At 33.9% G+C, this 15,920-nt stretch overlaps 1 protein-coding gene across 3 annotated transcripts in view; it reads right to left on the reverse strand.

Annotated features, from left to right (window-relative positions):
* Positions 1-83: 83 nt before the first annotated feature.
* Positions 84-15,920, reverse strand: part of LOC120418428 (low-density lipoprotein receptor-related protein 12-like) — a 180,344-nt gene continuing 164,507 nt past the window's right edge. For all 3 annotated transcript variants that reach the window (XM_052708138.1, XM_039580806.2, XM_052708137.1), the window contains exon 4: positions 84-202. In XM_052708138.1, coding sequence (XP_052564098.1) covers positions 97-202 — 106 coding nt within the window. In that variant the 3' untranslated portion in view covers positions 84-96. The remainder of the gene's footprint in view (positions 203-15,920) is intronic.

The following is a 15,920-nucleotide window of genomic DNA, read 5'->3' on the forward strand; positions in this document are numbered from 1 at the left end:
AGTTCAATTATTCTCAATAGCTTAGTATGGGAGTTGTTATTGGATGTAAACCCAAACCCACGTGTGCTTAAAAAATGAAATAACGAAGATAAAAACTTACTTGCACGTGCCACCGTTCTCGCAGATGTGCGAATCCTTGCAGAGCGGCCCATTGCCACAGTCGAGTCCGCTGAACCCGGCGTAGCAATCGCAGTAGTAGGCCCTGGAGGAAAGATGAGATAAGAGAGAACGAATGAAGCATGGTGATGCTGTTAGTTGGGATTAGAGATCGTCTATGATATCGGTTCTAGTGATGTGAGATAGTCACAGCGAGGGTAGGGGGCTTAAGTTTTGTTCAATAGGTGGATATTTCAATTAATTGAACAGAATATCAAGGGATGTGTTTGTTTGATCTACTGAGAAATCCTTAGTAAGGAATAATCCATATTTTCGGATTCATCTGTGCTAGTATATTCATGAATGCATCCTTTGGTATGACAGATCTCTCACCAGAGTTGTTTTATCTTTCTTTCTAGCTGACAATCTCTGAAAGAACCATCCTTGTCGTGTTTCCCAGCTCAAGTTCAATATTCTATGTTTATCAGTGAACTATTGTTATGGATTATTCTGCCATGACACATTGTGAAATGCTGTGTATTGAATAGGTCCACGAACAAATCGTCGGCTTTTTCAATATACAACAATTCCATTTGCAAAGAGCCTAAGCCGAACAAAAAGTTCTCAGATCGGGCTCAAAATTTTTGTGGGGGTTCCTTGGGCGAAATAATAAGACCCATTTTTTTTATTTTTTACAAAAACCACTTTAAAAAACATATCTCCGCGCTATTGCATCTGATTTTAGCTGTATTAGACGCAAAAGAAAGGTGATTAGTTTGGCTATTTGGGAAAAATAATAAGCAGTTTCAAAAATCTAGCTAAACATTTCAAAAAGTCGTATGAAAACTTAAAATGGCGTTTTGACCGTGTCTGGACCAAAGAGCCTATGTCTGAAAATATGTTTATCGAATTCCTCGGAAAATTTCACATAACATTTGAAAAAAAATTGGCGATGTCGAACATTACGTTTCCAAGATATGATTTTTTGAAAATAAAAATGGAGTTTTTCGACGCGCCACGCGCAAACACAGAATAATGACAAAATCGGCAAAAAAAAACAACTTTTTTCACTAAAACTGCGATAACTTCAAAATTTAAGCGATGACCTATACATGTAGGGTACCAAAAGTTGCGTCTTTCAATAACGAAAAAAAAATAGTTTTTGCGAAAAATTACGAAAATTGCAATTTTTCGAACCACTTTAGCACGCTGTGGTCACCCTAATGGCCAAACAAAAAAAATACTGGTTTAATTATTTTGGCCAAGGAACCCTCACAAAAATTTTTAGCCTGATCGGAGAACTTTTTTTTCGTTTTAGGCTCTTTTCAAATGGAATTGCTGTACATGTATTGGAATATCTCATATGGAAAGACAAATATCTTTGGAGTTGCTTCTGGACATATGAACCCAGAGGGTCCAATCTCAGGGTCAGTCCTGGGAGATAAGATTTTGTTCAACTGAATTACTGGAAAATCTAGGGATTTGGGAAATCTGTTTTTTGGTAGAATTAAAGATGCTCTTTTCCGAAATTTAGCTGGGTGAATCAAAATATTTGGCTAAAGTAATTTATTTTGGGGTTTTTTTTTGACAGACTTTTTATTCATCAAATTTGTCATGAATACGTCTTGAAAGTGTCATATTTCAACAATATTTGACCACCAATAAAAAGATTCTGAAAAAATAAATAAATAGATAAAAAGACTTTGAATTTATCTTAAAAACCAAGCGGTGTGTACTAGGTAAACCAAATATAAACTTTTATATGCATAATTTGTCATTCAAATGCATAAGCAAATAGGGCCGCTGCAAAAATGTTTGTCCCTACACTTCGACCAAATAAATTAAAAAAAGAAATATAAAAACGAAATTTACAGGCGAAAGTTTTAACATTTGAATGAAACAAGTGGTTTCAAATGCTTAACATCAGCGAAGTTATTTTGAAATCTTGACCCTCGGGGACATTTGATCCCAAGCCTGTATCTCTTCAGAATGTGGGTAAAAGATTTAGCTGTTCTAGAAAATTGTGCAAAATTGACTCACAATCATTGTAGAAAACAAAGAAAAAATTAAAAAAAATTGGGATGAGTTACACACATTTTTCAAAAAAGTGCTGCAAAAAAACCTCCACGAGATCTTTTTTCTTTGCATAGCAAACATTGAAAATTCATTCAAAAAACATTTTTTATACATGAATTGTTTGATAAACTTATCAACTACGAAACCCTTACGCATTTGACGTAAAATTTATCGTCATACTATTTTTACAATGAATTGTTTAAAAAAATGCGTTAAAGGACACTTGATCCTTGCTTATTTACAGTCACTGGAATCAGCCTCAAGCTTAACAAATTGGTTGGGTTTTTCGTACATGAATTCCTTTAATATAGTTGTATAATGTTTCATAAACAAAAATGACCAGCTTTTGTAAACATGCTCAATTTCGGTCTAGTTTTATTTTGAACACAAATGTTAAGGTTTTTTTTTGTAAAATTGCTGTAACCTAGAGAAAATCAAAAGTTTTTATGAATAAGAAACATTGTGCTTAAGATTTCTTCAAAATGTTGAACGGGAGATCAAGTTGCCCCTAACATTTTGGAAATGCCGGATTGAAATATTTTTTCAGAGTTCATCTGATTAATGACCCTCATGAGCCAAACATAGTTGAATGTTTAAGCTTTCATTTCATGCAAAACGTTCATAGTTTTGTGAGAAATTGACAGAATTATGTGCGATACAAAAAAAAGGGATCAAGTCTCCCCACTCTCCCTTACTTCTTGCGGTATTTTCAAGCATGCACAAACTTGCAAAATATACTCAGGAACTCAGGAAAATGTATTTCAAATTGTTTTCTGTTGATGGAACTTCAATTTTCTTTAAATTTTTGAAGTGTCCCAAAACAATGGTACGTAAGTATTCGAAAATCTTTTGATGGATATTTCTGATCGGTTTGGTGTCTTCGGCAAAGTTGAAAACTATTGAAGATGAGGGCTACACAGGAAAAAATGGAACGCATCAAAAACAAATTTGGGCGATTTTTTAATTAATATTTTTCACAAAAAATCAATTTTCCAAAACCATTTTTTTTAATTTTTGATTGTTTTTAAATATAAAATTGCAAAAGAGACATTGAAGGTTGAACCGCTGGTTACTGAATACAGCGAATAAAAGAAAAATAAACATATTGATTTTTTTTAAGTCTCATCCTTTTATTTTTTAATACCAATATCTCAAAAACTAATGGTCATATTTTCAGTGTTAGAAAATGAAACATTTGTGAAATTTTCAGATCTCTTCGATCTTTCTTTTTTATGTTTTGACACGAAAAACGAAGTTGACTTTAAAGCTGCTAGTACCAACCACTAGTGTCTTCCTTTTAACTACAAGGACTTCGCCGCCCTGGGCTCCTAAGTGTTTGAGTACGGCACGGAGCGACGGCGCCGGATACCCATATTTACACTTAGGATTTTTAGAGCGCCCGCCGCGGGATTCGAACCAGCAACCTCTGGATTGTAAGTCCAGTGCGCGGTCCGATTGATCCACACGGGCGGGACGTATGTTTTGACACTAACATTTCAAAAATGTCATATATTTAATATTAAGCAGTATTCAAATGTTAAATCTTCAATATCACTCAAAAAGACAATTTTTTTATTCAGCTAGATCATCTTTTTGTAACATTGAGTTGATTCACAACTTTTTCACTTGTCATTGATAATGTTATCGTTAAACTCCAAACAATAACCAAAATCTCCCTTAAAACACAAACCTAAACATTCAAAGATCAAACCAAACCCTTCAAGATCAAGGCCACGGAGAAAAAAGGTAAACAAATTACAGCCAATAAAGTTAACCTCCCGAGTCGCGACTGATCGATAAATTTGACCCACTTTCCGCACCATTGAATCCCCAAAAATCATAAAGCAACTTTTCTGAGAACAAGCCACCCTCTTAGGGCGCACTTTTCAACACAACCCAAATATTGCTTTTAAGAAGCAAAAATTCTTAGAAGGTAAGATGTTGGAGGAGATGAAACAAAAAAGTTTTTTTTCTTCGTTGCCTCCCCCTTGCAAGGGAATGAATATTCATGAGGGAAGCTGCGCAGCATAAGCAACGCAACATAAACACCACCCCCAACTGCTCGCAATCCTCACCCACACGCACACTCATATATCTAGAGCCGGCTAAAAGGTGTAATAAATTGTTCGCCCCAAAGTTAATAAAAATAGATATCTGCCTTTCCAGAGCACCGAGACTACTCGCAAGGCAAGAAGGTACTTTTTTCGCGGAGGGTGAATCCGAAAATTTTCCCTCCAAGTGATTCTAGGGAGAGGACAGGAAACGGAAGCTACCACCACCCTCGCACTCCCAAGTCCACAAGTCCACACAAGTTTATGGCTTCTTCTGGAGTCGCAGCTAATTTTAATATTATTATAAGTAATAATTTTCATTTCCTCCGTGTGCCATGGGAAAAGAATGAGCGTTACCGCAAAGTGGGGTGACTTTGACCGTCAATCTTTTTTCCCTTAATATTTTCTAAAATTTCAAACCCACCCCACCCGACGGTGAATCCGTTTTATTATTGGCGTAAAAGATATTGGCGGAGGTGTCTCCTCGCTTGGCAAGCTGTGCTTTTGTCGGCATTCGGTGGAAGCACACGTGCTCGGGAGCTTAACAAGCGCCAATTATTCAAATCAGCTGCTCCAATAATGAAAACACATGCGCTCAACGGCGGTCGGGGAGTATTTTTCAAGAAATTGTAAGATTATTGCTGCATAAATTGATGAGAATAAAATGTTTGGTGCAAATTAGAGAGTGAACATATTTTTTTCAGTTTCTGAATTTATTTTATGCCGTGTTTTTTTTTTACAAATTATTCAAGGGTTCACAACAACCTGGGGAGTTGTTGTCTTCTTATTCCAAAGTTGTAGAACTTACTTACCCAATCCTGGAATAGTTTGATAATAAATATTGTCAAATTTGTTGTAAATCCTTTTGAAGATAGTAGCTTAGCGGATGAAACGAGTTTTGGTTTTGCCTTTGCCTTTGCGCTTTATGCTTTTTGCTTTTTGCTTTTTACCTTTGCGCTTTTTGCTTTTTGCCTTTTGCCTTTTGCCTTTTGCCTTTTGCCTTTTGCCGTTTGCCTTTTGCCTTTTGCCTTTTGCCTTTTGCCTTTTGCCTTTTGCCTTTTGCCTTTTGCCTTTTGCCTTTTGCCTTTTGCCTTTTGCCTTTTGCCTTTTGCCTTTTGCCTTTTGCCTTTTGCCTTTTGCCTTTTGCCTTTTGCCTTTTGCCTTTTGCCTTTTGCCTTTTGCCTTTTGCCTTTTGCCTTTTGCCTTTTGCCTTTTGCCTTTTGCCTTTTGCCTTTTGCCTTTTGCTTTTTCAATAATTTGCAGCCTGAAATGTGGATGGTTTGGAAATTTGGTGTCAAAGAGACAAAATCTCAACCATTCTCTTCCAAGCCTAACGAATTGAAGCCTTTTCAACACAGAAAAAAAATCATGGTAATATTACATCTGGGAAGGGGTACATCTTTTATGTCAGAAAAAAAGGTGTAATTTTACATCTGGATATGTGTAATTTAACCTTTTTCTGGTGTAATGTCACTTTTTCAGTCTAAATTGAGGTAAAATTACATCATAAAAGAGGTAATATTCAACCTTCCAAAATTACAGCTTCCAAATTTACATTATTTTTTACTGTGAACGTGACCGGTCAGGATCAGTCTTACCCGTCCACTTTCTCCGTCAGAATGCAATCTGGCCAAACCGCCCGGAATTCAATTTGGTGTCACACATCCCACATCAGACCATGACCGGATTCATGGTGTTCCACCACAGACTATGGACGGAAACTTTCTACGGCCAGCCATCATCGTGGTCATCCTTACTTTTTTTCCCCTTTTCGAAAGTAAAAATTACAGCCGCACCCATCAAAAACAACAACACAGCCAAATCGTGTGTGCTTCTCGAAACCCCGCGGGGGACAGTCGTCAAAATTTTCCATGACATCAACGACAAGGAACGAAGGATTTTGTTTGCATACGACATTCGGCGACCTCATAGGTGGCGCCACTGAGAAAAACGATTTTTTTAGAAATTTTCGAAATATCATCCGAGACTTGAAAAAAGTTTTTTAAATATTAAAATGACTTCTTATAAATTTAAAATTGAGCAAATTTCAAAGAAAACCGTGTCTCTTCAAAAATTAACCACGAAGGATAACCACGAAAGGACGCTTCCCAATCTCATCCACTTGTGGAGGGCAAGTTTTTGGGTACAAAAAAAAAGCTCCAACCATTTAGCAATCTCTGTGTTTTTCCGCACGAGTGTCCAGCAATGTCCAGCGTCGATAGACCTGTGAAGGTTTCGTGTCTGTCGATGATGGCCCACGCCGAGAAGATCAACTCTTTCACCATACAAAGAGTGGAGCTTCCTTTTTTTTTGTTGGTCAGTTTTACAAAACAAGCAAGATGGTTTAGTCTGGAGAATGCTTTTGTGCGGGGTTAGAATGAGTGTGTTGATTTTGCTTCGATTGCAGCACTCAGAATCTCGGTAATTCCATTAGAGGGAGGGGAAGCTTGAATGGAGGAGGCCGGAAAGTGCTGTTGGATTTGAACAAACAAGCAAACAAACGAATTTAGTGAAAGGATTTTTTAATCCAGAGAAGAGGCTTGTGATTTGATGCCAGAATCGAGAACCTTTACTTTGTTTTAGTCAGAAAAGTTGTATATATTTAAAGCATAAGCAAATGTCCAAAAAAAAATCACAAATATTCAAAAAAAAGCAAAAACGATTAAAAAGAACTAAATTTAGCAGAAAAACAGAAAAAAAGAAAAACAGAAAAACAGAAAAACAGAAAAACTGAAAAACTGAAAAACTGAAAAACAGAAAAACAAAAAAACAGAAAAACAGAAAAACAGAAAAACAGAAAAACAGAAAAACAGAAAAACAGAAAAACAGAAAAACAGAAAAACAGAAAAACAGAAAAACAGAAAAACAGAAAAACAGAAAAACAGAAAAACAGAAAAACAGAAAAACAGAAAAACAGAAAAACAGAAAAACAGAAAAACAGAAAAACAGAAAAACAGAAAAACAGAAAAACAGAAAAACAGAAAAACAGAAAAACAGAAAAACAGAAAAACAGAAAAACAGAAAAACAGAAAAACAGAAAAACAGAAAAACAGAAAAACAGAAAAACAGAAAAACAGAAAAACAGAAAAACAGAAAAACAGAAAAACAGAAAAACAGAAAAACAGAAAAACATAAAAACAGAAAAACAGAAAAACAGAAAAACAGAAAAACAGAAAAACTGAAAAACTGAAAAACTGAAAAACTGAAAAACAGAAAAACAGAAAAACAGAAAAACAGAAAAACAGAAAAACAGAAAAACAGAAAAACAGAAAAACAGAAAAACAGAAAAACAGAAAAACAGAAAAACAGAAAAACAGAAAAACAGAAAAACAGAAAAACAGAAAAAACAGAAAAACAGAAAAACAGAAAAACAGAAAAACAGAAAAACAGAAAAACAGAAAAACAGAAAAACAGAAAAACAGAAAAACAGAAAAACAGAAAAACAGAAAAACAGAAAAACAGAAAAACAGAAAAACAGAAAAACAGAAAAACAGAAAAACAGAAAAACAGAAAAACAGAAAAACAGAAAAACAGAAAAACAGAAAAACAGAAAAACAGAAAAACAGAAAAACAGAAAAACAGAAAAACAGAAAAACAGAAAAACAGAAAAACAGAAAAACAGAAAAACAGAAAAACAGAAAAACAGAAAAACAGAAAAACAGAAAAACAGAAAAACAGAAAAACAGAAAAACAGAAAAACAGAAAAACAGAAAAACAGAAAAACAGAAAAACAGAAAAAACAGAAAAACAGAAAAACAGAAAAACAGAAAAACAGAAAAACAGAAAAACAGAAAAACAGAAAAACAGAAAACAGAAAAACAGAAAAACAGAAAAACAGAAAAACAGAAAAACAGAAAAACAGAAAAACAGAAAAACAGAAAAACAGAAAAACAGAAAAACAGAAAAACAGAAAAACAGAAAAACAGAAAAACAGAAAAACAGAAAAACAGAAAAACAGAAAAACAGAAAAACAGAAAAACAGAAAAACAGAAAAACAGAAAAACAGAAAAACAGAAAAACAGAAAAACAGAAAAACAGAAAAACAGAAAAACAGAAAAACAGAAAAACAGAAAAACAGAAAAACAGAAAAACAGAAAAACAGAAAAACAGAAAAACAGAAAAACAGAAAAACAGAAAAACAGAAAAACAGAAAAACAGAAAAACAGAAAAACAGAAAAACAGAAAAACAGAAAAACAGAAAAACAGAAAAACAGAAAAACAGAAAAACAGAAAAACAGAAAAACAGAAAAACAGAAAAACAGAAAAACAGAAAAACAGAAAAACAGAAAAACAGAAAAACAGAAAAACAGAAAAACAGAAAAACAGAAAAACAGAAAAACAGAAAAACAGAAAAACAGAAAAACAGAAAAACAGAAAAACAGAAAAACAGAAAAACAGAAAAACAGAAAAACAGAAAAACAGAAAAACAGAAAAACAGAAAAACAGAAAAACAGAAAAACAGAAAAACAGAAAAACAGAAAAACAGAAAAACAGAAAAACAGAAAAACAGAAAAACAGAAAAACAGAAAATCAGAAAACAGGAAAAAAGAAAAACAGAAAAACAGAAAAACAGAAAAACAGAAAAACTGAAAAACTGAAAAACTGAAAAACAGAAAAACAAAAAAACAGAAAAACAGAAAAACAGAAAAACAGAAAAACAGAAAAACAGAAAAACAGAAAAACAGAAAAACAGAAAAACAGAAAAACAGAAAAACAGAAAAACAGAAAAACAGAAAAACAGAAAAACAGAAAAACAGAAAAACAGAAAAACAGAAAAACAGAAAAACAGAAAAACAGAAAAACAGAAAAACAGAAAAACAGAAAAACAGAAAAACAGAAAAACAGAAAAACAGAAAAACAGAAAAACAGAAAAACAGAAAAACAGAAAAACAGAAAAACAGAAAAACAGAAAAACAGAAAAACAGAAAAACAGAAAAACAGAAAAACAGAAAAACAGAAAACAGGAAAAAAGAAAAACAGAAAAACAGAAAAACAGAAAAACAGAAAAACAGAAAAACAGAAAAACAGAAAAACAGAAAAACAGAAAAACAGAAAAACAGAAAAACAGAAAAACAGAAAAACAGAAAAACAGAAAAACAGAAAAACAGAAAAACAGAAAAACAGAAAAACAGAAAAACAGAAAAACAGAAAAACAGAAAAACAGAAAAACAGAAAAACAGAAAAACAGAAAAACAGAAAAACAGAAAAACAGAAAAACAGAAAAACAGAAAAACAGAAAAACAGAAAAACAGAAAAACAGAAAAACAGAAAAACAGAAAAACAGAAAAACAGAAAAACAGAAAAACAGAAAAACAGAAAAACAGAAAAACAGAAAAACAGAAAAACAGAAAAACAGAAAAACAGAAAAACAGAAAAACAGAAAAACAGAAAAACAGAAAAACAGAAAAACAGAAAAACAGAAAAACAGAAAAACAGAAAAACAGAAAAACAGAAAAACAGAAAAACAGAAAAACAGAAAAACAGAAAAACAGAAAAACAGAAAAACAGAAAAACAGAAAACAAAAAACAAAAAACAAAAAACAAAAAACAAAAAACAAAAAACAAAAAACAAAAAACAAAAAACAAAAAACAAAAAACAAAAAACAAAAAACAAAAAACAAAAAACAAAAAACAAAAAACAAAAAACAAAAAACAAAAAACAAAAAACAAAAAACAAAAAACAAAAAACAAAAAACAAAAAACAAAAAACAAAAAACAAAAAAAAAAAAACAAAAAACAAAAAACAAAAAACAAAAAACAAAAAACAAAAAACAAAAAACAAAAAACAAAAAACAAAAAACAAAAAACAAAAAAAAGTTCAATAATGTCAAAAATTATCTTAAATGTCAAAAATTATTTTTAAACCACATCTCAAACAATCATTCACAAGCTCTTGCTTGGATGCCACCCAAGCTGTAACAACTTCAAAGTTGTCCGTTCGCCCTTGAATACCACCTCATTTCCTGTTTTTAAATTGTGCATCATCAAGCAACACTCTTCTCAGTGCAATCTGCTTGAATGCACATTATACATGAATGCAGACGCCAAGTATGCATCCCTTGCAAGCCTTCTTTTCCCTCCGTTTGGTGCATTTCCGTTTCCTGTCTGCTGTCAATCGAGATTGAGTGCAATCTACGCTGATTCTGCAAAAGTTGGTGGAAAGTTACAGAAAAGCTCTCTTGATGAGAGCTTTGATGCGCGCTGAAAGGTTGGCTCAATAGCGCAACAATGCTTGAGTGATCTTTAAACTTTTATATAAAATGAAAATGTTTGAAAATTCAGAAATAATTCGGCCAACTACCTTTTGGCATGCACTTAATGAGGCTCTGCTGGGGCATTCCCACGGTGGAATCGCCTATTTTTCACATCAGCAAACAATTACCATAAACAAACCATCCACAGAGGTCACGTGTGTCTGATTTATAAGCTCATTATTTCCATGACCTATTGCACCACGGCCAAAAACCGAACCGAAAAATGGTGCCACACGGAGAGATAGTGTCACTGGAAAGGCACGGCCACCAGCACCACGCTCCACCGGCGGTAGAACGCCTTCCCAAGGGAACATTTAAAATGCCTGGACGTAATTTATGCTCTCCATTTTTGTTGGAGTCAACGACCACGTGGAGGGGCTGCCACATTCCGGGCACTCTTCTGCAGTTACCTGGAGTGACCTGAATTTTTAACTGTCTCATAATGTTTTATTTTGGAATTGGTTCAAAATCATGCAACGAAAAAAAAGAAGGAATTTCAAATGAGACACATTTGCCTCTTTCGCAGTAATTTTATTTCATCCAGATTTTTATGGAGCAAAAAATCGCCAACCATAATCATAATTAAGAGCAATTTTCCACGGATGACTTTCATTTGATTCTTTCTGCAGGGATTGGCCAGGGCAAAAAAATAATCCCAACTTCCATTTCGTTATCCGGCAGGGATTATTTCCTGGACGAAGAGTGGGGCGGACAAAAAAGCTGTTCCAAATCAAGCGTTGCAATTTCGTTCTTTTTTGTGCATTTTTAGCTTGTCCATCGGGTCATTTCCATCGAAAGCATAGCAATTTTTTTTCCAGTCGATTTGTTTTTGACAGAAAACAGTTTTACTGAAAATTATGATGAAACAAGATCTAAACTAAAAATTTAAAGCAGTTCCAAAAAAAAAAGTCTTGCAATCTCACATGGAATCGCATGAAAACAGCACAATTTTTGGCTGCCTTGAAAAAAGGGGGGAGATTTCCACACCGAATGAAAAATTTCTCGACGATGGATGAATAATGCATTCTGAAGTCTTCTAGCAAACCGTTTGTCGTTTTCCACTTTGCTAGTTTTTTTTGCCCGGAATCACCCGCACACCTTTGGACGGTGCTTTTCACTGCTTTTTTTACATTTTTTTCATTGTTGAAAACTAGCTTTATCATGTAAAATTAACACCGGTTCATTTATTTTTGTGCGGTGCACAAAGAGAAACTTTCGTCATCATTGCATTTTCTGGAGGGTAAAATGGCATTTGGCATATGGCATATTAGAAGCCGAAGTAAGAAAACGAAATTATAAAATGTTACCTTAAATTTATGACTAGTGATTTTTGATGGCAAAACATTTTAATTTCACGACATGTCAATTACAAAGCATTTTAATTTGACGGCAATTTCACGGTACTCTAAAATCTACTTAAAATGACCGCATTTTTTTATTTCATGATATTTGTTTATAGTATATTTAGTTGCTGAATAAGTTTGCAGTAGTTCAAAGTACAAAGCTTAACCCCCTTACACAAAATATGTTTTGCAAAAAATATTTAGGCATCGCACAGTGTTCGGAATGGCAAAATTAAGTGGAATAAATTGATAACTCCTTTATTTGACGTCCTAGCCAAACAGTGTCGTCGAAAGAGTTGTTGTACTTGATAAGGACTATCTTTTGAAGTTATTGACATACAGGGTGACGACCTTCCAGGGTGTCAACCAAAAACTAACTTTGTTGGATGTCGTTGTAGGGCTTTGGTGTCTTCGGAAAAGTTGTAGAGGAGAAAATTTCATGGAAGTTTGTCGAAGGCGCCAAATTTGTAGCTATTAATCTACTCGAGATATACGCCATTTTTGCAAAAATGGTCCAAAAAAGCACTTCTTTTGTGATAACTCAAAATGTTAGCATTTTAGCGGCCTACTATGTTCTGAAGAGTTGTTTATGACATAAAATTACTCTTTGCCGAAGACAGCAAAATGTTTTAAGCCTTTACTGAGGAGTTATAACAATTTTTATGTGATTTTGATCCTATTTTCAAGTTGCTGTGTTTTCAAAATGGCGCATTTTGGCGCAAAACCGAACAATGCACCTGAAAGTACACATAACTCAATTTGAATTTGACGGGTTTTTATCAATAAATTTATAATTTTAACGTGGAATCTAATTGAAAACGTGGTAATAATCGCTAAATTGAAAAGTAAATTCATCGAATTTTATGGAAAATACACTGTCTATGAAGAAAAACGACAACTTTTCTAAAATGATCAAATATAAAACGAAATACTAAATTTTATACGAACAACTTTGTTTTATTTCATTATTTTAGAACGTGTGTCATAATTTTAAGCATAGAAAATGTATTTTCCATAAAAATCGATCAATTTACACTTCAATTTACAGATTATTATCACGTTTTCAATTAGATTCAACGTAAAAGTTATAAATATATTGATAAAAAAACGTCACATTCAAATTGAGACATCTAAAAAGAGACACCGATAGACACGGAAATATTTTCAGGAAATGTAGATGAATGTGTGTACTTTCAGGTAAGTTGTTCGGTTTTGCGCCAAAACGCACCATTTTGAAAACATAGCAACTTGAAAACAGGCTCAAAATCACTTAAAAATTGTTATAACTCCTCTATAAAGGCTTTTCTTTGAACATAGTAGGCCGCTAAAATGCTAACATTTTGAGTTACCACCAAAAAAGTGCTTTTTTGAACAATTTTTGCAAAAATGGCGTATATCTCGAGTAGATTAAAAGCTACAAATTTGGGGCCATCGACAAACTTCCATGAAATTTTCTCCTCTACAACTTTGCCCAATACACCAAAGCCCTACAACGTCATCCAACAAAGTTAGTTTTTGGTTGACACCCTGGAAGATCGTCACCCTGTATGTCAATAACTTCAAAAGATAGCGCTTATCAAGTACAACAACTCTTTGCAAGAGACTATTTGGCTAGGACGTCAAAAAAAAGGAGTTATCAATTTATTCCACTTAATTTTGCCATTTCGAACGCTGTGCATTGTGAAATTTTATATAATTTTCTTTTGCTGAATTTACGGAATTACGGTCGCTATTGATCTTTATAGTTTCTATGGCGAAGCAAAAATTTCAAAATTTTGCCAAAAGGTTGGTTTAAATGTATCGAATCATTGTCAAGTGAGAGATTATTATGTATAACAACTTTGTTGAAGACCGCAAAACGATACGAGTTAACCCTGGCGAGTTATTAGCGATTTAAAGACGTCGTTTTTGCATAAATAGATTTTTTTTCATCAACTCCCGAAAATTGAAAGGGTTTGTTCCACTCCAGAGGTCGGGACAACTACTGTGTGAGTTGGTGGAGAATGACCCATACATTAAAATGGCTTCTTTATACAAACCTAGGAAATACACGAGCAACATTGAATTCATATTTTGTCAGACTACATTTTATGTTTCTGAAAGTATTGTTTGGTTCGAAAATTGTGTGTAGTTTTAATTTCAAGGCTCAATGATGCAAAACAACCCACGTCACATCACTTTCCACAGCTTGCATTCCCGATTGATCCTTCCCCACTGGCAAACTTGTTCATCGCACGTGCTGCACAAAATCGACCATTACCAATCCAGCTTTGCTGGATGCACTTCCCAGCTGGTAGCAAAGTGAAATTGTTCCTAAAGTGAACATCGATTAATCAAGCCTGACAACCACCACCCTCTTCTGGCACATGGTAGGTGGAGGATGCTACATTGCAATGCACTTCACCGAGCTGAAAGCGTGATTGGATTGCACTCGTCGTGCCACGCTTCCTTTTTTTATTACAATTTTTTGCTGCAACTTTCTTTCTGCGCAATTTGTACGCCGAGCGTCCTCCAGCGTTAAATCTGATGTTGGGAGAAAAAAAAAAACAACTCGCAAAACAGCCTCCAAGCAAACGCAAATGGTCGCCGGGAGCTTTCGCTGGGAAATTCATGGAAAACAACAACAAGGAAAAAAGGAGGCAAAACAACTTGGATGCCGAAAGCTTTGCAAGACAACAAACTGACTAACTGGGCAACAAAAACATCGCGCGAAGGGCTTTGTGTGCAGCAGCAGCAACGGGTGTGAATAAACATCCCCTCTTAGTCTGGGGGACAACAAACGACCTATCAACTTTAAATATTTAAATAAGAGCTTTCGTGTTTGCTGCTTGGAATGAGCCCCCACAGAAATGTTTGCTGCTGCTTCCGTGTATGGAATGGCAGGGACGGGTATTTTGTTTCGGGAACATGAAGTGCATTGTTTTTGATTGTGTTTTTTTTGGAAAGAAGCTGAAATTTTATTGAAAACATTTCATAAAAACAATTTGCTCACAACTCTCAAAGTATATTATATTGCATTTTTTGACATTTAGAATTTGACTTTTATTTAAATGAAACTTTGTTCAGGCATCCATGTGAATATTTGAAAATCAGTATCTTGTGAAAGGAGTTTCTGATCAATTTGTTTTTTGTAAGAATAATCCCGAAACATTATTTGAACTAATATTTTTTATTAATAAGGCCGTTTAAATCCAGAAATACGTATTTTGAAATTCTATTAGTTTTGTTTTGTTTTTGGCGACCTTTAAAGCCATTATTTGGCTTGCATTTCGATGGAAAATGTGATACCAGAGTTATTATTTTTTTCAACAAATATTTTTTTATGTTAATATCGAAAATATGGTCAAACAAAATATTAATTAGATTTCAATTCAGTTTGTTATTTTTATGATTTCTAAAAAATCATTTTTTTTTTGTAATTTAAAAATATGCCATGAAGGGAAAACATGCTTGAAAAACATATGGGTAATTCTCCGCCAACTCACACAGCAGTTGCCCCAACCCCTCTTCGATTTGCGTGAAACTTTGTTAACTTTTGTCCCTGATCACGAATCCGAGGTACGTTTTTTGATATCTCGTGACGGAGGGGCGGTACGACCCCTTCCATTTTTGAACATGCGAAAAAAGAGGTGTTTTTCAATAATTTGCAGTCTGAAACGGTGATGAGATAGAAATTTGGTGTCAAAGGGACTTTTATGTAAAATCAGACGCCCGATTTGATGGCGTGCTCAGAATTCCGAAAAAAACGTATTTTTCATCGAAAAAAACACTAAAAAAGTTTTAAAAATTCTCCCATTTTCCGTTACTTGACTGTAAAAAATTTTGGAACATGTCATTTTATGGGAAATTTAATGTACTTTTCTATTCTACATTGACCCAGAAGGGTCATTTTTTCATTTAGAACATTTTTTTTCATTTTAAAATTTCGTGTTTTTTCTAACTTTGCAGGGTAATTTTTTAGAGTGTAACAATGTTCTACAAAGTTGTAAAACAGACAATTACAAAAAAAATGATATATAGACATAAGAGGTTTGTTTGTAAACATCACGAGTTATCGCGATTTTACGAAAAAAAGTTTTGAAAAAGTTGGTCGTCATCGA

The sequence above is a fragment of the Culex pipiens genome, chromosome 2, assembly GCF_016801865.2.
Source record: "Culex pipiens pallens isolate TS chromosome 2, TS_CPP_V2, whole genome shotgun sequence".
Taxonomy (NCBI): Eukaryota; Metazoa; Arthropoda; class Insecta; order Diptera; family Culicidae; genus Culex; species Culex pipiens.